This window comes from Callorhinchus milii, unplaced genomic scaffold (assembly GCF_018977255.1).
Source record: "Callorhinchus milii isolate IMCB2004 unplaced genomic scaffold, IMCB_Cmil_1.0 Scaffold24, whole genome shotgun sequence".
NCBI lineage: Eukaryota > Metazoa > Chordata > Chondrichthyes > Chimaeriformes > Callorhinchidae > Callorhinchus > Callorhinchus milii.
Window position 1 is genome coordinate 6,773,898 of NW_024704765.1, and position 21,402 is coordinate 6,795,299.

The 21,402-nt window shown below is 45.5% G+C and overlaps 2 protein-coding genes and 1 long non-coding RNA gene across 3 annotated transcripts in view; 1 reads left to right on the plus strand and 2 right to left on the minus strand.

The window, feature by feature from the left end:
- Nucleotides 1-1,075: 1,075 nt before the first annotated feature.
- Nucleotides 1,076-5,625, minus strand: LOC103187425 (transmembrane protein 240). The gene is made up of 4 exons (XM_042343714.1): nucleotides 5,530-5,625; nucleotides 4,793-4,899; nucleotides 3,965-4,173; nucleotides 1,076-2,535 (listed from the first exon to the last, which is right to left on the minus strand). The coding sequence occupies exons 1-4, from the start codon at nucleotides 5,584-5,586 to the stop codon at nucleotides 2,387-2,389; spliced, it is 522 nt and encodes a 173-aa protein (XP_042199648.1). The 5' UTR covers nucleotides 5,587-5,625; the 3' UTR covers nucleotides 1,076-2,386.
- LOC121850711 lies at nucleotides 4,633-4,927 on the plus strand. Its single transcript, XR_006085719.1, has 2 exons — nucleotides 4,633-4,667; nucleotides 4,789-4,927. It is a non-coding gene; the product is annotated as an uncharacterized LOC121850711 (long non-coding RNA).
- A 1,414-nt stretch (nucleotides 5,626-7,039) lies between the features above and the next one.
- The window catches only part of ssu72 (SSU72 homolog, RNA polymerase II CTD phosphatase), a 31,829-nt gene continuing 17,466 nt past the window's right edge, over nucleotides 7,040-21,402 (minus strand). Inside the window, exons 3-5 of the mRNA XM_042343756.1 lie at nucleotides 10,520-10,659; nucleotides 10,157-10,275; nucleotides 7,040-7,579 (exon numbers count right to left, since the gene is read on the minus strand). Coding sequence (XP_042199690.1) covers nucleotides 7,478-7,579; nucleotides 10,157-10,275; nucleotides 10,520-10,659 — 361 coding nt within the window. The 3' untranslated portion in view covers nucleotides 7,040-7,477. The remainder of the gene's footprint in view (nucleotides 7,580-10,156; nucleotides 10,276-10,519; nucleotides 10,660-21,402) is intronic.

Genomic DNA, 21,402 nt, shown 5'->3' on the forward strand with positions numbered 1-21,402 from the left:
TTATCCTGGGGTCGATTCCATTTAACCTAAATAATGAGCGAGCCACAGAAATTTATACCTTTAATGAGGGTGGGTTGTTTTACAGAGTAGCATAGACGTTACTAATTTTTTTTTTACACACACGGGTGTCTTTAGGCAACATCCTGCACCATTTCAACACATCAAAGTCGTCACCACCTAATTCTCCATCTAAAATGAGGTCAGTTCTGTCACTACTATGTTGGGACAGGGCAAGTGGTTCAGATTTGGCCTAAATACCTCATCTGGGTCAGATGCTTTATGTCCTATTGCTGGACACCTGTGCAGCATTGAATACTGTTTTTTAAATGTTTGTTTTAATCCAAACCAAGGAGTGCGGGGAGTTGGGGAGGGGGGTGGGGGGTGGAATGGTCTTAATATTGGAGCAAAGCCAGTTAGAAGTGAAATCAGAAACTATTTCTTCAAAATAAATAATTAAAATTAATAAAATAGGAGAATTAATAAATAATGCACAAAAATAAAAATGGATAAATAATGCAGAAATGAGCAAAAAAAAATCTAAATGATTATTTGGAGGGTCGTGAGAACGTGGAACACACTGCCACAGAGAGTCAGGGATACAGAGTCGATTAAGAGGGATGGAGGCATGGACAGAGAGCGAGAGAGAAACAGACAGACAGAGAGAGAGACAGACAGACAGAGAGCGACAGACAGACAGACAGAGACAGACAGAGAGACATAGGAAATAAAGGGCATTACAGGATATGGAGAAAAGATGACTCAAATGGAATTAAAGATGGTTCAATAAAATGGTGGAACAAGGCTCCGCGAGCTGAAAGGCCTGTTTTCTGTGTTCCTAAATAGACTCGCTGCACAAAAAAAAGATGCAAATAGCGTCTGTACCAACCAGTAAAAGAAACATTGGCCACTTTGGGATGAAAGTAAATCCTAGTTGCAAATTGGCTTCCCCTGTCAAAACGGAATAAGGGCTTGTTCGAGTTCTTCTGGAGGAGAAGCCTCTCTCCAGGGCGTGGTTCCACAGGCAGATCACTGACATTGCCCGAGACGAAGGTGGGGGGGGGGGGTGGTGTGGTGGTGGTGGGGAGGGAGGGCATCGCAGCTGATCCTGATGCTGATCCCAACTGAAATCCCGCACAAACTCAAGTTCCAAGCAGGGCTCGCTGCGAATCGATCAGGAGAGGTGGCCGCGGCTGGTTTTCTTCCTCTCACACAGGACACGGATGTGCCATCCTGACAAGCTGAGCTCAGCCGACTCGAGACAGATCAGGCACAGGTCCCTTGACATTGTCCCTTAGGTGAAAGGCGCAGTTGTTGTTGTTGTTGCTGCTGCTGCTGCTGCTGCTGTGGACCTTTGGCTTGTACGTGTTAGTATTAGAGTAGATGCTGTTTTTTTTTCACCCACAAGGGCCACCAGGGAAGCCTTCCTTAGTTCAACTAACCTCAGAACTTCCTACCCTGCACTACAGGGCACTGTGCTTGGGGTCTGGCTATCGTTAGTCCCTTCTCGGCTAACTCCAGGCTCCTGAGACCACCATGAGGTCAACTGGAATGAACCCACGTAATCACATTCAACTCGACTCTTACATTAAAAGTCGCTTTCTTTTTCGGAATGAGAGAGAGGGACAGAGAGAGAGAGAGAGAGAGACACACACACACACACACACACAGAGAGAAAGACACAGAGAGCGAGAGACAACAAACCTTTCAGGGTTATCAATGGGCAGAATCTGCTTTTCCGTACGAAACAGGTCAGGGCTGATAACTTACAGATGGGCTCTCGGTTTCGCTCTGGACTTTGCCTTTTTGTTTACCGTTCGAAACAAGAAAACACAAGTGTTTTCAACGCGGATTCAAAGGGGACAATGGGGAAACACTTGCGAAAAAAAGAACAACTTTTTTTTTTAAAAAAAGGTTTAAAACCAGGGCTCACTCGCGAGAGAGTTGGCGTCTTGGTTGCGGTCGCCTTTCAGCCTCTCAAACTTGTGTGTGTGTGTGTGTGTGTGTGTGTTTCGGACAGAAATTCAAAAAAATTGTTGATAAGCAGAACACTTTTGCCGGTAATACTAAGACAGTTATGGCACAGGAATCACAGTTATGGTGACAGTGCGATCAATGGATTTGCAGCCTCCGGAGTCGGTTTAAGAGTTTTGTTCGACAGCACGTCAGCCCGCACGCACGCACGCACTCACACACACGCACGCACGCACACACACACACACCCCACAACGTGCCAGGAACCTGCGGGAAGACTGAGCCCCAGTTTTGTCATCGTTGTCGTCGTCGTCGCACCGTTTATAAATCCTAGTTTTAAAAACACACAAGTAATCGCCACACTCGCTCCTGCAATATGAGTTTCCGGTGTTTCCCAAGCGACCGGCTAACACCCTTAGAGATGGCGAGGGCTCGGGTGTCCGTTATGATAGAGTTTCTGCTTGATGTGAACCATGTTGCCGCCTGCGTCTTCGTACTGTCGGTGGGAGCGTTTTCTGAAGTCCTTCAGATTACATAACCTGGGTATCCAGGACCAGGAGTTATCTGGAAAGAGAAGGGAATCAAGACAGCAGCTCAGCGGGGCACACACCCACACACACACCCACACACACACACACACACACCGACACACCCACCCACCCGGAGCAAGAGCAGAGCGTGCAGAGAGAAGAGATCGACCCAATCTTTCAATTATTATATTAATAATCATACTACTACTACTATAATAATCATCGCATTTGGTACAGTGCCTCATCGCGTCTTCCAGACGCCTCAAAGAGCTTCACGCAATACACCATCAAGTGAACCAACTGTGCATTTTGTGGGCGAAACGCGGCAGCCAATTGCGTACAGCAGCGTCCCCACAAACAGCCGTGGATTGAGTGACCACATTTCTTGTGAGGGATTATTACTCCTGTAAAGCGAGCCACCAATCGACTAACAACTGGGTTTCTAGTCAGAAAAGTATTAGGCGCAGGTTGGCAAAAGCTAAGACTTGGGGACCCCAGAGTGTGCGTTGGAGTAACTGCTGGAGATCAACCAGCTGAGGACTGCGTAGTTTGCCATTGAGAGCGCTGTCTGGTAAGCTTTCCTCTTGCTAATCCAGCCAGGACCATCCGGGCTTTGGTTTGCAGGGTTAACAGGACCTGGTTGGGATGATCGCTGCCCCCCCCCACCCCACCCAGTGACCGGTCGGCCCTTCCAGGTCCTGCTGCTCAGCCAGTTTCCTCTTAAATACATCGACGTGATTGTGTCTCCACTGCAGCTTCCGACGGTAAAGCCAGGATTGCTGTTTAGGGCATTTATGATCTCCCAAAACAAAACTGCAATTATGCAGAACTGCCGGTGAGAGCGAGACTCGGAGTCCAGGCCGATGCAGTGTTAGGGTTGCGTGGATCATTGGGAGTTGCCGTCCTCCGGATGAGACATTCGGCCGAGATCCTGTCTTGCCCGTTCAGGCGAACATGAAGATCCCAAGGCACTACTTGGTGTCCTGGCCGACAAAACCCCAGATAAAATTGATCCTTCGCTGGGTGGCTGTTTGTGGGACGTTGCCGGGCGGAGATTGGCTGCTGCATTCACCTGTAACCAAAACGCTCAGCCGCTAAACTTCACGGTAAAATCCTGGGAGCCGCCTCGAGCCCCGGGATGAGGCGCTGTCTCAAATGCAAAGATTGATGATAATAATGAAATGGAAGCACCAATCCTGGGCCGAGTTTGGTATTTCCTCGTCGTTCCAACGCACAAGTTTCATCCACCGAGTCGGAAACCCAACCATTGCCATTCATTCTCTCGGCCGTGGGTTTGATGGTGGGATTGACCGGGACATGGTGTGTGGGTGTGGGGAGAGGGTGGGCGGGGGGGGTTTCTCTGTCTGATGGTGCTTGTTGGCGGGGATTGAGGGAGAGGGGAGGAGGGAGGGTGGCGGATGGTGAGAGGAACAGGGGGCAGAGGGTTAGGGGTAACCACTTACCATACCGTCGGCTAGTCCTCCACGCCCTAATGATGTACTGAAGGACACCGTCCATCCACACCAGGAACCAGCTGATACAGAATCCCAGCAGCAACCCCAGCATCAGGTCTATTTCCTGCTTGGTGACATTGTCGGTGATGAAATAATTCTCCGAAGAATCGACCACGGACTGATCTCCGTCGTAGGGGATCACGTAGTGGATGTGGTGCCTGGGGGGGGGGTGGGGGTAGGGTGGGGGGTTGCGAAGGGGAAGGAGGGAAAAAGACAACACGACAACAACCACAACAAACCATCATTGATCCGGGAATATTCGAGTATGGGCAGCGAGGTTACGAAACAGCGTTCTAATTAGGGAGAGTGTTGTTGCCATAATACATAATGCAAAATAACCCCCTCCCTCCTCTTCTCTTGCTCTCTCTCTCTCTCTCTCTCTCTCTTTCTCTCTCTCTCTCTCTCATCCTTTCCCTCCCTCCCTCCTTCTGCCCCTTACATCCACCCCTCTCCCCCACCACCCCCCCCCCCTCCCCCATCCATCCACCCCCTCAATCTCCCAAACTAAGGTGATTGATTGCATTCAGGGGTGTGAGGATTATCACTACAGTATATATATATATACACACACACACATATATATATATATTTGTAAATAAGGGAGAGAGAGAGAGAGATAGAGGCTGAGCTTGAGAAACCCTCCCAGCTTTAGGTACAGTCTAAATGAAATGACAGTGAATGCATAGATAGATAGATAGATAGATAGATAGATAGATAGATAGATAGATATAGATAATTATATATTATATTATTATTATTATTTTTTTTTCCAGTTACCTTCCACAGTTGCAATGACACACTCGATCTTCCCCTCGTAAATGCGGCAGGATGTAATTGTGAAACCGATCCAAAAGAGCATTCATGTCTACTAAACAAGCTATAGCCTAAAAACACAGGCGACAAGACATCCAGGTAAAGGGATGGCTGATGGTGTGGATGGAGCACAACATGACTTGAAAGGTTTGCTCTTTAGCTCCCTATTTTTTTTTTGCTCTCTCTCTTTCTTTCTTTCTTTCTCTCTCTCTCTCTCCAAAAAAAAAGGGGGAAGAGAGAGAGAGAGAGAGAGAGGGGGGGGGGGGGTGGGGGGGGAGAGGGAGGGGGAGAGGGGGGAGAGGGAGGGATGGGGATGGGGATGGGGATGGGGGAGCAGAGTTTTTTTAAAAATCTATATCCTTTTTTTTTGCAATAATAATAATAATAACAATAATAATTGCTTATGGCATAGGCACTTTGGAGGAAGAGGTGGTGGGGGGTGGGGTGGGGGTGGGGGGTGGGGTGGGGGTGCAATGCAAGGGGTGATTTCTTTTTTTACTGCATTACTACAGAGGGAGGAGGGAGAGAGGAAAGGATGGAGAGAGACAGAGAGGAGAGAGAGAGAGAGAAGGGGGTTGGGTTGGGGGGGTAAGGGAAGGGGGGGGGGGAGAGAGGAGGGTTAAGGGGAGGTGGTGGGGTGGGGTAAGGGGGGGAGGGGGGGGATTAAAAAGGAAAGCGATCAGATCGCACTGGTTTCTTACCATCACGATCGAGGTACCCAGGAACATAAAAATCATGGTGTTAGCGGTGATGTGCATGAATCCCAAACAGAATGTATACCCCCCTCCTCCTCCCTCTCCTCCTCCTCCCCCCTTTCTCTCTCTCTCTCTCTCTCCCCCTCCCTCTCTCCCTCTCTCTCCCCCTCCCTCCTGGTCAATATTTCAGGCTAAAACACACACACACACACACAAAAAAAAAAGGGTGTAGATTTCTGTCCCTAAGTGGGTGGTTGGGATGGAGCTATTTGCTGGAGGGATAGATATATAGGGGGTCCCCCCTCTCTCTCTCTCTCTCTCTATCTATCTCTCCCCCACCCCCCAAATCTAGTAACCCCCTTTTCTGGGGCAGCCCATCCCTGGAATAAACCGAATAAAATCCTTTCCTATCCTCTCTCTCTCCCTCCCCCTCCTCCTCCTCTCTCTCTCCCTCCCTCTCTCTCTCTCTCTCTCCTCCCTTTAAATCCCTTCCCTGTATCACCAGCCTCTTGGCTCTTGTCAGGTGCGACACATTTTGGTCGTTGCTGCAATAGGTGATCGATCCACATCAGCGACGATCAATAATTCAGAGGCTGATGGGTGGGGGTGTGGGTGTGGGTGGGTGTGAAATCACAGCCAGTGGAACCCCCCCCTCCCCTCCCACCCCAACACCATCACCATCACCACCTCCACCACTCTCTCCCTCTCCACACACAGGATCTCTCAGCATCAGCTCTCCTTCTCATGAAGATAAAAAGCAGCTGTTTTTTTTTTGCTACTCCCCCCCCCCACCCCACCCCCCCGACAAAAAAAAAGCTGTGTTTGTGTGTGTGTGTGTGTGTGAGAGAGAGAGAGTGTGTGTGTGCTCTCCTGGTGACATTGCAGCTCGATTGGTATTCCACACATATATACACTCCACACACCCCCCCCCCACCACACACACACACACACTCCCAAAATCAGGCTGTGTGCTGTGCTGTGCCAGGACAGGACAGGAGGGGGTTGGAGGTTCCCCCCCCCCCCCAACCCCCACCCCAACCACCACCCCTCAACCCCACCCGAAAGCCTTTTCGCAAAACCCGAGCTCTCCGGCATTTCGGGGTTCGTCTTGCGCAGCACCCCATCACGTCCTCGAGACGTCTCAAAGCGCCTCGTGGTAAAAGGCAATTCAGTGCACACAGCAGCGTCCCCCCCCCACCTCCCCCCGACTCCTAAAGAGCCGTTGATCAAGCCAGTGACTCCCTTCCCTCTTCGATCCCAACGCCGCGGGATCTTTAACGTCCAACCTGGATAGGTAGACGGGTCATCCTTCGGAGGACGGCACCTCCGAAAATGCAACCCCCCCACCGGTTCGCTTTGTAAGGAAGCGGAGGCAAATACCTCTGGGGGGGTGGGGGGCAAAGGGTGGTAGAGAAGGAGGGTGAGAGAGAGGGGAAGAGGGGATAGAGGGGGGAAGAAGGAGGAGGGGGAGAGAGGGGGGAAAAGAAGACGAGAGAAATGAAACGAAATGCAACAGTTTTGCTCTTCTGCAAAGACTTTTAATGAGTAAATTTCCATCGATTTCCCCCCTTCCCCCACCCCCACCCCCGCCCGCCCCTCAACTTACATTTGCGGGTCCGCGCAGGAACAACAAGCTCCTGTGCCACCCATCCCTCTCGTTATAAACACTCATTCCTCTTCGTATAGTTTTAACCCGAAACAGAAAAAAAAAAAGGCCCACCACGCAACACCTTAAACTGAAGCGCTTTGCAGTATTTGCCCCCCCCCAACCCCCGCAATCCCACCCCACCCCACCCCACACTCTCTCTCTCTCTTCTTAAATCAGTGGCGAATTCAAACTTAAATTTTCTATAATTAAATTATGTACAGGTCGGAAAGTATTAAGGAGCTGACAGGTTTGCAAGCCACCCATCTGTCTGTCTGTCTGTCTGTCCATTTCCCCCGCTCCCCAAGCTTAATAGAAACAGACTGTGTGCAGAAAGGTTCTCGTGCTTTTCTCTTCTAATTCCTGGATTAACTCATCTATTTCGTTCTCCATATCCTCCGTACGTTGTATCTAAACGGAGGAAGAAAAAAAAGAAAGACAATGATTTTGTGAGAGAAAAAAAAAGGAAAATTCAAATTGCAAATGTTCAGCGAAGGCCGGGCACAGGTATGTTGGGCCGAATGGCCTCCTTCTGTGCTGTAGGATTCTATGAAATTCAGGGGGGGCGGGGGGGGGGGGGAGATGGAGGGTACATTTTACCCCAGTGACCAGGGTAAAATGGTACATAAAAGGTGTCACCAAAGTGCGGAGGTTTTAAATCGGTCACTCACTTCACGGCTGTTTGTGCGACATTGCTGTGCGCAAACTGGCTGCTGCTTTCACCCACAGAGTACAGTTACTACACTTTACAGTGAAATCCCCGTCAAGCGCTGTGAGGCGGGGTTCCCGACAGGAAAGGCGCGGTTAGCAAATGTCAGGATTATTAATTTGTTTTGCTCCCCCTCGAGACGTGGCGTCAGAAACTTCACGCCGCCTTCTCCTGGCCTGGAAATGTTCTCCTGGGCGAACGGGCTACAATAGACTTGTCAGACCCCAGGGCAAGGTGGCAACTGGATGCAGTGATTGGCTTCAGCCTCCCGTGGATTGGGAGCCAGGATTCGGTCACTGAAAAATGTCTCCAGTGATGCTGCTGGAAAACAACACGCGTGTGGACATGTGGACAGGAACGGGCTTGACCACAGCACCTTCTACGGGTAGATCCTGGCAAAGCTCTGCTCAGGACAGGTTGGTTGGGGTAGATTTCGTGCTGGCCATCAGTAATTAGCCGTCACAAGCTGTAGTTTGGTCTCCCAGTACGTATTATTAGCCAAATCCCAGTACGTATTAGTCGCAGGTTGGCAAGAGCCAAGGGTTGGGGGAGGCCTGTGTGTACGCAGGGATAACTGCCGGAGTCTAACCCGCTAAAGTGCAGTGGCCCTTACCCCCTCCACCAGCAGGAACCTTAAGAATCACTGCCACAGCGGAGGAGAGTAGCTTAGTAGTAAGGTATTTGCTGTTTGGACAGCAAAGTGGACAAGGGATTGGGGGCCTAAGTGGGGGCTAGATTTATGAGGCTGTGCCGGAGTGTGGTCCTGACTGTGGCAGTGGCCACAATCAGGAAAGTTGGCGAATTGTCTGTAAAATGCTGAACAGAGACGTTAAACCGAGGTTCTCAACCAGGTGACCGAGTGCGGGTCCATTCCAATACCCATCTCCGGGATGGCCCTGTGTAGACGGACTTCTCAGCTGGGGTTCAGGAGACCCTTTAAGCAACGGCGATGGTTGCTGCGTGCGTCAAGACACCCGGTGGACCCCACCCCACTACCACCCCCCCGCAAAAAGTAGAGGGAGTTCCAGTGACTTTCGGCACCATGGTGATGTTACGCGTTGAGCAATGCCGTCAGGAGAGAAACCGCCCGATATTCCGACAGATCTTCCTCCCTCTATGTAGCAGCGATCGCGGCTGCCACCTCTTAAGCCACCCAACACCGCAACACTTCCACACAAGTGACGGACGGTCAGTTGCGTCAAGTCAAAAGCCCAGACTCTCATTTTTTTATATAAACCCCCCACACCACAAAAGTCCTGAACCAGAGGTAAAAGCAAAAGGTGTGTTCAGTGTAATTATTGTCAAGTGCTTTGAGATGCTCACTCTAAGTACAAGTCACTATATATGCAAGAGGTTTATTTGTAATAGGGACAGCTACTGTATATGGGAAATGCAATGGGAACAGGACAGTTGTTTGAAGCCTTGCCTACGTTGGCACCAGTGACAGTCTAATGCTCATAAGCATAGACTCTAACCAGGTTAAGTGAAACCTTCAGGAACAGGCCTAGAAAGCTTTTAATTAAACGTTATTAACAAGTGATGTACATCATCTATATTGATAGGGAATTGCAATGAACAGGACACATTAAAGACAAGAGTAGCTCACAGCCAATCCCACTTAATGGGAATTGAAAGATCATCCAGAGTATTATCTAATGAGAAAGAAAACTCAGGAGTCCAGTCCTGGTAAAGGACTGCTCCCAGGTCAGATCACAGCGTAATGCCTAGCGAAAGGTATTGATCAGATTAAAATCCAGTGAGTTATTTTACACTAATAATATTTTACGTTCTGGGACCCTACCTTTCATGAGGGGCATTATGTAAATTCATGTTGTTGTTGCAATGGATTTTTTNCCCCCGCTAAAAATAAAGTAATAATTCTCGCAATTGACGTCTCAAAGCGCTTCACAGGATACACTGTAAAGTGGAGTGACTGTGTATTTTGTGGGCCAAATAAAGCATGAACAGGACATCAACTATCGCAGTGTGAACCTGTTCAAGCGTCAGTCACCGAGCAAATTGCTGGCCACACAAGGCAGCGCCCACTGCAGCTTGACAGACCGATGCCCCTGAAGAGGTAAAGCTTTGGAGTTTATCTGTATAGGAACCTGTGATGATATAATGACATTGGTGCTGGGACATTTCATGCTAATCCACCCGTTCACACTTGGTCCCTCTACTCAGTTTCTCCCACTAGCCACACACACACACACACACATACACACACACACACACAAAAGATCTCTCTGTGTCTTTATATATAAATGTGCGGCACTTACACATTGGCACAGTTCACAAATGAGAAAAGCTCCAAGTGTGGCTTCTTCATGATTATCCTGAATGTCCACATTTATGACATGCACTGGCTGGAATGTCTCCTGTTCTCTCGAGTTTAGATCTGGGTAAATCACAAGAAGGGGAAGGCATGAAAATAATATCTGGGGGATAACAGTATATAGTTTGGGACACGACATGTTAAGCGACTGCCGGGATGGTGGAAGGCGAACTAGATGGACCTTGGTCTTCTTTCGCCCAGCAAATTCTTATCTTCTTATATGTTCTTACGTATGAGCCAACAGCTGTTGGCATTTAACAAGTCGTCTGAACAAATAAACTGGAGAGAAATTGATGCGAGGGTTTACCTTCGAGCACTTGATCGTAAACCCGCTCTTCACAGGTTACGATCAGGTCAAACTGATCTTTACACGTCTGGAAACGCTCCGGTCGAGATTTTATCCGCTTGTTTCTATCCAACATGTGAAGGATCCCGTTCTGTGTATATCTGTGTATGCTGTGGTCAAGGAACTCAAGGCACAATACATGCAAATGTAACAAGAATCCTTTATATATAGCTCCAGGTCACATCGGCAAAAACATCTCAAAGAAATTCACAGGATTTACTGTAGAACAGTGGTCATCAAACTTTATAATAATAATCCTTGCATTTGATTTTGCACCTTATCACGCTGTTGAGACATCTCAAAGCACTTGACAGAATATACTTTAAAGTGTGTATTTGTGGGCGAAACCCGGCAGCACAATTGCGCACAACAGTGTCCCTCAAACAATCATGGACTGAGCGACCAATTTTTTTTTGGAGGAATTATTATTCTGGAAAACGATCCGCCAATCGACTAACATCCGGGTTCCTACTTACTGTTAGGTCCCAACCTTTATGGTCGGCCGACAAGTCAATTATTCTTTATTGTATTGCTCTTCATTTATGGCTTTGCCTCGGTAGCTACTGGAACCTTGAGATGGACTGGCCTGTTGGTTTAACCAGCCAATTCTTAAAGCTCCGAGTCATCGATCGCAATCGGTCGGTTGGAAACCATGCTGTGAAGTGTATTGATTGTGTATTTTGTAGGCAAACAATTTGTGAGCAGCAATGTCCCACAAACAGCCATGACGTGAATTTTATCTGGAGCTTTGTTGGGCAGGACACCAGGAGAAACTTTCTTTCAAATGGTACCAGCAGATCTTTAACGTCCATCTGAACAGGTCACCCGATGAGACCTCAGTTTGATGTCTCAAAGGACAGCACCTCTGACCTAGTACTGCATTGGAGCATCAGTGTCTTGTCTGACTACGAAATCAATGTCTCGACAAGGGGTTTGAACCCACAAACTTCTGACTCAGAGGCAAGAGGAAGAACACTACCTAACTGAGCAAAGATAACATCTTGGAAAAGATGTGGGGGGAAGGGGTTAAAATCAGTGTTATGACCTCCTTATTTTTCTTAAGTATCAAATAATAATCCTTGCCTTTGCTGCAGTGCCTTTCATGTCAGGAGAACACCTCAAAGCTCTGTAATTGTGGGCGAGGATTTTATTTCCCAGGAAATAAACAGATAAAATCTGTTTCCGATGAAGCCTCCCTAAAACAGCAATGTCACGGCCAGAGGTGGAGACGTGTAGGAGCTCGTTGCTTTTGCTGTGCGAAGGGTTCTCTAATAAAATGGTCTCCTGTGAGATAAATTATCCTGAGCATTTGGCCATATAAACCGGCATATCACAATGCACTTAGAATAATTAACTAACAATGAACATCATCTTCGCTGTTAACATGACAAACACTTGAGACCACATCATGATAGAACATCTCAATACCGACTCGATTTCTCTGCCATCGCTGCACAGGGCCTGAGTACCAGAAAAGAGGATTCCGTTTAAGTAAAACACTGAAATTGTACTAAACGAGGTTTAGGTGAAATAAAAACAGATGTCGCTGGGAACACTCGGAAGGTCAGGCAGCATCTGTGGATGGAGGGAAGTGAGAATCTTAATTCTGCCACGGGAGGACCGTTGGGTGAGTATTCTGAAAGGGTGAGATCAAATGAGCCAAAAAGCCTTCATCTATCTGTACCTGGTTAGAAATGACTCCATAGGAATGAAGTTAAGATCAGGTTCTTTCTCCATCAGGTGCATGTTATTAAAGTTTGGCGTTAATAAGCAACACGTGAAAATGTTTTCCCTAATTACTGGCATTAACACTGACTACTAGGGAAATAGCTGATAGGAAGGACAATTTTTTTGTGTTCTGTTGTGCTGAATGTTGCGAACTGAAGGCAAATTCTAAAGAACCAATGCTGTTAATATTCATATTAACATGATATCATATTAATATAATAATCCTTCAAAAAAACAATAATAATTTGGTCATTCAATCCACGGCTGTTTGTGGGGACGCTGCTGTGTGCAATTGGCTGCTGCGTTTCGCCCACAAATATACAGTCAATTCACTTTACAGTGTATTCTGTGAAGCGCTTTGGGACACCGAGAAGAAGTGAAAAGCGCTGTATCAAATGCAAGGGTTATTATTATTATATTATTCACTGGGATGGAAAGTTATTGAAAATTGAATTCAGGCTGAATTACCTACAAAATAATAATTTTGGTTTACAGTACAGCCCATAAAGCACTTTGAGATGTCCTCCTGACGTGAAAGGCGCAATATCAAATGTAAGGATTATTACTGAAATGTGAGTTTTAGTGAAAGGAGGTTGTGGTAATAAACTGTAACAGGGCTCTCACTCCTTCCTGTTCCCTTAAACCTGATAGGACCTAAATTACACATTGGGTCACCATTCACATAATCTCTCAAGAGATGGGGACAAAGGGGCCACGAGTTGTAGAAGTCACAGACTACATACAGCCTGAGATGTTTGTGCGGAACAAAACAGACACCAATTCAAAATGCGGTCATAATGAATGCACCCAAAAAATATTCTGCTGAGAGCTCAGAAACATTTATTATAGTAAACAGTACAGGCTTCTGCAGACTCTTCGCACTTTTGATGAGATTAATTTCATGCCTATTGCTTGGTTTTCTGAGTATTGTAATCGTATGTTTTTTGTTCTGCCGGATAGAATTAATTTGTGAAATGCACAGAACCCCAGTACATAAGTATCACTACTCCTTCCTTTCCATTTAAGAGAGATTTTGATGAGTGCAATACAGGTCGATCCCAGTACAGTGAACCGTGTCAATGTTCTCCTTATCACCAAAACGCAGCCATGATTAAAGGTCTAATCAATTCACACTTCAAACCATTTTTGCTACTTTCAAAGTGTTCATTTGAATTTATCTAATACGCAAGAGACAGAAGTGAGAGAAATCCTTCTGAGTATGCATTGACAGGGATCGAGTTGCAAGTTCACTTTGCTGGTATTATACAGTTGACAACACTGGGCTTAGAGTGACAATTTCCTCAGGAAAGCACTGAGCGAAACAAAGGTGACCCAATTTTCCATTGCAGTACCCACCCCTAAACCAAGGTAGAGCAGGGGAAACACGAGTAGAGTAGATCGCTCCAGTACAGATATAATAGGTTAAGTGGCCTAATCTGTAAATGTAGCGTCTATGATTCAAGCTATCAAAACTACCTCTGCACTGCTGTGAAATTAAGTGAAAAGGGATCCAAATGGTAAATGGCCAATAAGGTATGGTACTAAGCCAAAGTGAAGTTCAAGGAGCTGTAATTGGAACCAATATCTTGGCAGTAAGGGAGGGAAGAGAAATGGAAAGGTTTGCTGTGACACATCACTTCCCATCAATCTCTACTGGACTTTGGTGTCTTCTTTGGCCATGCAACTGGTCAGCATTGAGCAGCCAAGCTCCAAATATCAACACTGGCTCCGTGGGCCAAGGAGCAGAGGTGTCTGTCGATGTCTATCACTGCATAAAGCTGTAGAATATCTGCAGCACGGGAAACATCATCTGTGCAGATGTATCTTGTTCCACAAGGGCTCAGTACCTCAGCTACGTATTTATGCTTAATGCACAAGACAAAGCAATGGATTTTAAGCACAGACTAGAGGAGGGCTGTCTATTATTACTCTCACATATATTTGCCAGTGGCAGTCACCACATAGTGATAGACCGAAGAGCAATGACACTGTCCAGCTAACTGACCAGAGTCAATATGGGATCTTGCAGGTCTGCAGGGTTCACATACTCACCTCTGGGTTGGAAAGCTTGTGGGTTCAAGCTCCACATTGGGTTCAGTCCAGGCTGACAGTCCAGTACAGTACTAGAGGAAGTGCTGTATTGTCAGAGGTGCCAGCTTTCAGGAGAGATGTTAAACCTGAGATCCAGTTTGCCTGTTCAGGTGGACATAAAAGATTCCGTGACCCTATTTGAAAGAGAGAAGGGAGTTTCTCCTAGCGTCTTGGCAGGCAATCCTCCAGATAAGTCAGTCATTTAATTTGTGTCTGTTTGCAAACTTGCTGCGTGCAAAATGGCTATTGGGTTTGCCTTCAAAATCATAGTCACTAAACTCAACAGTAATTACTGTAAAGTGCTTTGAGGTGATAAGGAGCTATAAAAAAAAATCAAGTGCTTTCTCAAGCATTCATAGCTAGCTTGGTTCCCCTGGTAGTTAGTGATGGACACTGAGCTGTCTTCTGGTATTATAATGTGATAATCCTTGCATTTGATAAGAGTCTCATCACATAGTTGAACATCTCAAAGCGCTCCAGGATTTACTGTAAAGTTCGTGACTATTTGCAGGCAAACTCAACAGCCAATTATCCTAGCATATCCTTATTATTTCAGTTCCTCGACTTAAATTTCCTTGAGTTTTTACTTCTTGATTACCTCAGGGCTTATCCAAAGTACACTTTCCCTTCAAATTCATTTATTTTAGTCTTGATGTTTTGCTATCCAGCCTTACTATAGTCAAGAGCTAATTGTTGGCCAATGAGTCTTATGGTGGTGTATTTTAGGAAAGACATTTGGTTGCAGTCAGACCTTTAATTCAGTCAGTGATCTTTGGCACGCAACTACTTCCACAACGTATCCTTGTGAGGTTCAACAGCAAAAAAAAAATAGTGCCCACTTGGCCTCGCATGCACTCTAAATAACTTCTGAACTGTACCCGTACATGCCAAGATAATAGTTCACAGTTGAGCAGGTTCATCTTTGTATCCAGCTTCTTAATAGTCCTGATGGAGCGAACGTATTTTAAAAAGCTGCTTCAACCAGAACAGCTGTTCCAGAGAAATGGTTAGCAAAAGATCTTCCTTCATGGCTACGATTCCTCCAGAGACCGGGCTTGTTATCCCAGCCTAAAGAGACTTCTGCAGAACAGACCAGACAGTCTAGGTTGAAAACAGAAAGCTTCAGATTGCAGGCTATACAAGGAGCAGCCCATCATGATCTCCATATATATTTATACCCACAGGGTGACCAAAATGTCATGGTGTTACCCTATTATCTAAAAAAAATTATAATTTCTTACAGACTTATTGGACATTGTAATGGTATCACAACTTTTTAGTCACCCTGTACATATGTCAAGAACTAAACTCTGTCCGCAAGCTGTCTTTCAGGAATAGACTCATTACCCTCTCCCAACATTCCGGGTATTTAACATGGTTTGTGCACATTTCATCCTGGATGCAGCATTAATCTTGTATCGCTGGGGTACTGTGCACCAATCGCTTTCATAATTTAAGCTACATTTTCACATCACAAAGGATTACGTTTCCTTTCAGATAGTACAGCACCTCAATTCCCCAATTCCCTGACCTATCATTCCACATTCTCTTTCTCCCTCCTCTCTCTCCCCCAAATCATTAGTGAAAGTAGCAAACTGACTCCAGCAAATACCCAAGGCAACTGGGTGTTAAAAGCTGACAACACAAAGAAAAATCATGAACTCACTTCCCACTCCTGCCCTCTATTACACTCTGCGGAGATGCTGGATGAATAATAACAATCCTTTCCTTTGGTATAGCACCTTTCATGTCTAGAGTATGGCTCAAAGCATTTTATATATTGCAGCATAGCCCTGGTGTATTAGGAATCGTAGCCATGAATTCCAAGTCCTGACCTACAACCTTCTGACTGAGAGACCAGAGTCCTACAAACTGAGCCAGGCTGACACACGGGCTGAATGAACGTTTTCACCCATTTAAATGGTGGGAACCATTTAAAAATCAGCCACTGTCCTAACTAGCAGGATCCAGCAATCTGTTATTGAAAAGTGCATGTGCCGTGGAGCAATGCAACACTTCAAAACATTTGCGTGAGAGTTAGTCTCACCCCATTTGTTAGGTTTCCCTCGGGCCAGAGTGGTTGCCGTGAATGGTGTTAATGAAGTGTGCAGCGGTGAAGATATAAACTGATCAACAAGGAATTCTTTGTACATTGTGCAAACTCACTCAAGCTGTTTGTACTTTAGAGTATAGAATAGTACTTTACTAATCGACTCTGTGACACTGGGAGTGTAAGTATACGGTAATAAAATAATCCTTGCATTTGACATACCGCCTCTCATGTCGAGAGGACACCGCAAAGCACTTCACGGAATTTCTTGTAAAGTGTAGTGACTGCTATTGAATCAATCACGAGCGATGCCAAAGGGGAAAGCAATTAAGTGAAGGGAACTCTCCAGGAAGTAGCTTGGTACGTGGAGGACAGACATGCAAAGATTGAAGCCCATTTCTCCAGCAAGTCAACTGCGTAAACCCAGGGATAACTAAAGTATCACCAAAAGTACCGATCAACTGAGCATACCAGACCTCCAGGCTGGTTAAGCACTTGAACACCAAAATACACTCTTCCCGGCCTGAATAATACAAGACATCACAACGTGGCAAAATCCTTCAGACCTGGTTTTACAGTATATGGGACGCAACTGGACAGCAAAGCAGTCAACCCGCACTGGTAAGGGACGCGTGGGACCTGGGTTATAATCCACTAATCTCATTCAGATTTTTCTTGAATACAAATCCCCCATGTTCCAGCAATTCTGACTCCTGCTGGGCTGATCTTTTCTAAATGAGCATCCACCAACCATCCAGCCACAGGCACAGGTCGCTTCAAATACTGCAGGAACGGATAGACTCAAAACCAAAATTGCACAACCTGACTAGCTCCTACAGACAGACGTGGATAGTTTCAGCCCAGTCCCCACTAAACAACAGCATAGAAGGCAACAAAAATTAGAAGCTTGTTTAAGGGGTAATAAAGCGGGAGAGCGTAAAAATATATTCGATCATGGGAATTGGAGAAAAATACTTAGCTCTGGCAATGATCTATTTAGGGGTGGGGGGTGGGGGGGGGGGGGGGTGCTGAGAAGAGATGAATGGGGTGGGAAAGGGGAAAGATGACCGAAAGCACAGTTGGGAGTCTTCAGGTGATCCTTGAAGCTCTTTGGGACGTCCTCCCGACGTGAAAGGCACTGTGCAAATGTAATTTGTCGTGTGTTGCTGTTGAACGAGGTGACAAGGGGAGCGAGTTGGAGGATGAAGTTTCAGAGTGGGGGGGGCAGAATGGCTGAAAGCGCACCGGCCGATACGGTGGGCAAATACGGTGGGGATCATGAAACAGGTCGGTTTTTGCTGAGTGAAGGGCGCAGTCAATTAAGTAGGGTAGAGAGATGGAGCGGGACATGTTTTGTGCCCCCCCCCCCCCATCACAATTTCTGGGGACTGGGATTTTTCCAAGTCGACTGCTAATAACCCTGCAAGCCAAAGGCCAGGCGGTTCCAGCTAGACCGAGCAGCAGGAACAGCGTTTGCGAGCTGTGTGGTTTTAGCCAGTTAAACTCCAGAATTACCCCCAGTGCACACTGTTGTTCCCTGGTTCAGATGTGACTGTATTTAACACGGTGACAGATTTCTATGGTAGCGGCCAGTTGGAAAGCAAAGATAGTTTCCATTTTAATATAATCATTATATTCCTCAAGGTCTGATGGAGGCATGTCAATGACCTGAACACTTAAGGGATTAGGCCTTTTAAGTGACAAAGCATTTTACAGTTCTCTCATCATTGCTTAAAAGCAGAAAATGCTGGTCAAACAATCTGGTTACAGATTACACAGTTGTTTGGGGAATAAGTTTTAAGTTACTTAAAATGTGTAAATTCCTAGGATTTGGGAACGATGGAAATGTAACACACAGTAGGAGGCCTTTTGACCCATTTTACACGTTAGCCTTCACTCCTCCCTGAAGTAATTGAGCCTCATTCCAATTCCCTGCTTTCTCTCCATACCCTCCAATCCCCTTTCTCTGGATAACTGTGTCACTATTTCCCGGGAGCCTCAACTCGAGAGGGTACCAGAGTGCGTCACTTCAGCGTCACACAAATGCGCTTCGAACTAAGCCACCAAACCCATAATCTGCTCAAAACAAGGCTGAGGCATCCTCGGTTGCCCGTAATTGTACCTATGTCTTCGTAGGTTAGATTCCAGCAATCTGGTACCCTCTAGAGTTGAAGTTCCCAGGAAATAAACCCTCCCCACTATACACCCCTTACCCCTGCAGTGAAGATATAGTATGAAATTCTTCCGAACCAGAGCTAGTGTGGTTAAAAGCACCAGTAAAACTATCAATAATCTTTCATTATGTAGCATGCCAGGTTGTCACAACAGTGTGATTTAGGAATTAAGGAGCCTGCACATTTATTCTACAATGGTGCCATCGTACAGGTGTTAATACCAGGACAGTGCAGATATTACGGTGCTCCGTGATGCTATCCTATGTTTTTTTCCCCCCCACAAACTATAGTTTTGTTCTGAAAGGCTGTAATTTCGTCAGTTAGGAGTATCTGAACCGATTTGAATACATATCGGAGAATGAAATACTCCATGAGCTTGGCCCGAGTGCTGGTGGTTGATGAGCACATTCTTCTCAAACTTCACAGCAGAAAGGTCAGGGTGTTTATCTTTGCTTAGCCTAAGTTTCTACTTCCCCTAAATATTGCTCTGTTTATATATATATATTGTTTGTATATATGTATCTATATAGATACATACACACCCAAAATATTTATACAGGGCGACCAAAAAATCATGATACCATTACAATGTGTAATAAGTCTTAAAATAAATTATATATATTTTTCAATAGGGTATATTTCACGACTTTTTGGTCACCCTGTATATATATATATATATATATATAAAAAAGCGGTTTCACTACATAGTTATATAAATGTGTAGCATGCCAGCTAATGAAAGAAATCTCACGTTGTCCCAAGTCAATCTACCAAAACATGTCCCCTTGAAGAAATGAAGTCACAAACTCTAAAGTGGTAAGAGAAGTCTATAGAACAAATCAACACCATTTCTCTCACCAAGACTTACCTTCGAATTCTTCCATCTCAGGCCGACTAGCTTCCTGATCACCTCCAATCTGGTTTCTTTTCCCTCTTTGACCACACAAGTCTTTCCCAGCCGACCAGCCTCGTTTATTCTCACCGCACAATGGGTCCAGAGATCTGGACACCATGTCAAAGCACAGTGAAACCGCTTTTTAAAAAAAATTACTCTACCTCTTTTGTTCGCCCAACTCTACAGCACTTGCCATTTTCCGTTTGTCAAGCCCCCAGAAAAGGGGAAAAGTTGTGACGATTTCAATCTATGGGTTAAGAGTGGGGGAGCGGGGAACTAGTTGGGTAGCTCTTTCAAAGAGCCGGCACAGGCACGATGGGCCGAATGGCCTCCTTCTGTGCTGTAAGATTCTGTGCTTCAAAATCAAATCCCAAGTTTAAAAAAAAGTGGAACAGGCAAAAGGCACGCAGGACCTACAGAAAATAAGCCCCTTGTGACTGTCAATAAAATGGCTGTTGCCCTCAACAGTTTAATAAGTCAGAAGTCGCTCAGTGGTTTAGTTTTACTTAATTTACGGTTTCTCGGTGACATCAGTAAATGCATCACTTTGGATGGTCCAGGAAATTTCCTGAGAATACTTTTGAAACAGCACCGACACATTAACCTTCCCTTAATTTGAAAAGTAGGGTGCTCTCCTTAGACCCAGCGCGATAAATTTTAATTTTTAATTGCCCTCAACATGGTAGATTGTCGAAGAATGCTCAAAAGCATCGTTAGAGTACTCACTGCTCAGATGTATTTTAGGAACATTAACTCATTAACTTGTGCCAAGAGTTAAAAGCTCAATTAACATATTGTTCAAGGGCCACCCTTAGGAATGTTTCAACACTATGTATTGCAGGATATAGGTCTCCATGTATGAATCCTGAGTGTTGATTTCAAATACATCAACGTGGGCAATTGCTAAGTAGGCAACACATCCTTCCCTACAGGTAGGGAGACGGGATTAATTCTGCCATTAAATAATTATAGAGTATTAGGGTCTTTTCACTTCACAAATCTGCCTCTGAATAATGTTTTAATAAATAGCAGATTCGCAAATGACTGAACATCCACATAGATCTGAATAGAAGTACAGATTGAGCAGAAACTGTGCTATTCATTTCAGTTGAAGTGAATGATCCCAGAGATAGCCTCATGTTCCATTGTGTACCATTGCATCATTGTCTGTTATAATCATACCCACAGCTGGACTTTTCTGCTCAACTTGCCAATTTCACACACGCAGCTAAATGCCTTCCGTATTTGACTCCATGTAGTTGTAAAAATATTTAGTGAAGTGATTAAAAGCGTCAGTTTTCTTTACATTTCCTTCACTGTGCTAATCACAATAGTGATCCTTCTACAAAAAGCAAACTGCAGTGGTTTGAAAATTCTGATTTTGAGGCTTTTAGTCAATAAGAGACTGATGGCTCAGTTGGTAAAACATTGCCCGAAGCAGTCATACAGGAACCCCTGGAGTTTCCAATGGGGGACGGTGGAGAGACCAGGGAGGGAGAGGGGGAAAAAAAATTAAGGTTGTCGAACATTTCTGTTGAAACCTGCAAATCTCGCACTCTTGAGCTTCACTCCCACCTGACAGCTGGTAGATATTCTCTTTTGCCATCGGACACCATAATGAAATGAAATTGCTTCACTTCAGTAACATTTTACAGCACATTCAAATAGGCGTTTAAATAAATGACTTAAAGCACAAAGCATTGCAGAGCAGCAATAATATAATTTCAAACAAAAAGGTAGTTTCTACATAACACTTCACTATTAAAGAGACTAACCAATAAAGTACCTTTAGTACAGACTGTAGTTTGAAATGTCTATTACGGGTTGGAGTGGTTTTAGACATGATTAGATCAAGTGGTGAGGCTGCAATCTTAGAACACATGACCATAGCTCTTTTTCCCACTTT

Excerpts from the sequence above, each read along its gene's own strand:
- LOC103187425 (XM_042343714.1), bottom strand. The coding sequence starts at position 5,586 with ATGCACATCACCGCTAACACCATGATTTTTATGTTCCTGGGTACCTCG. Across the intron at positions 4,174-4,792 it reads TGTCATTGCAACTGTGGAAG|GCACCACATCCACTACGTGA; the intron begins GTAACTGGAAAA and ends CCCCCCCCCCAG. Across the intron at positions 2,536-3,964 it reads GAGGACTAGCCGACGGTATG|ATAACTCCTGGTCCTGGATA; the intron begins GTAAGTGGTTAC and ends TTCTCTTTCCAG.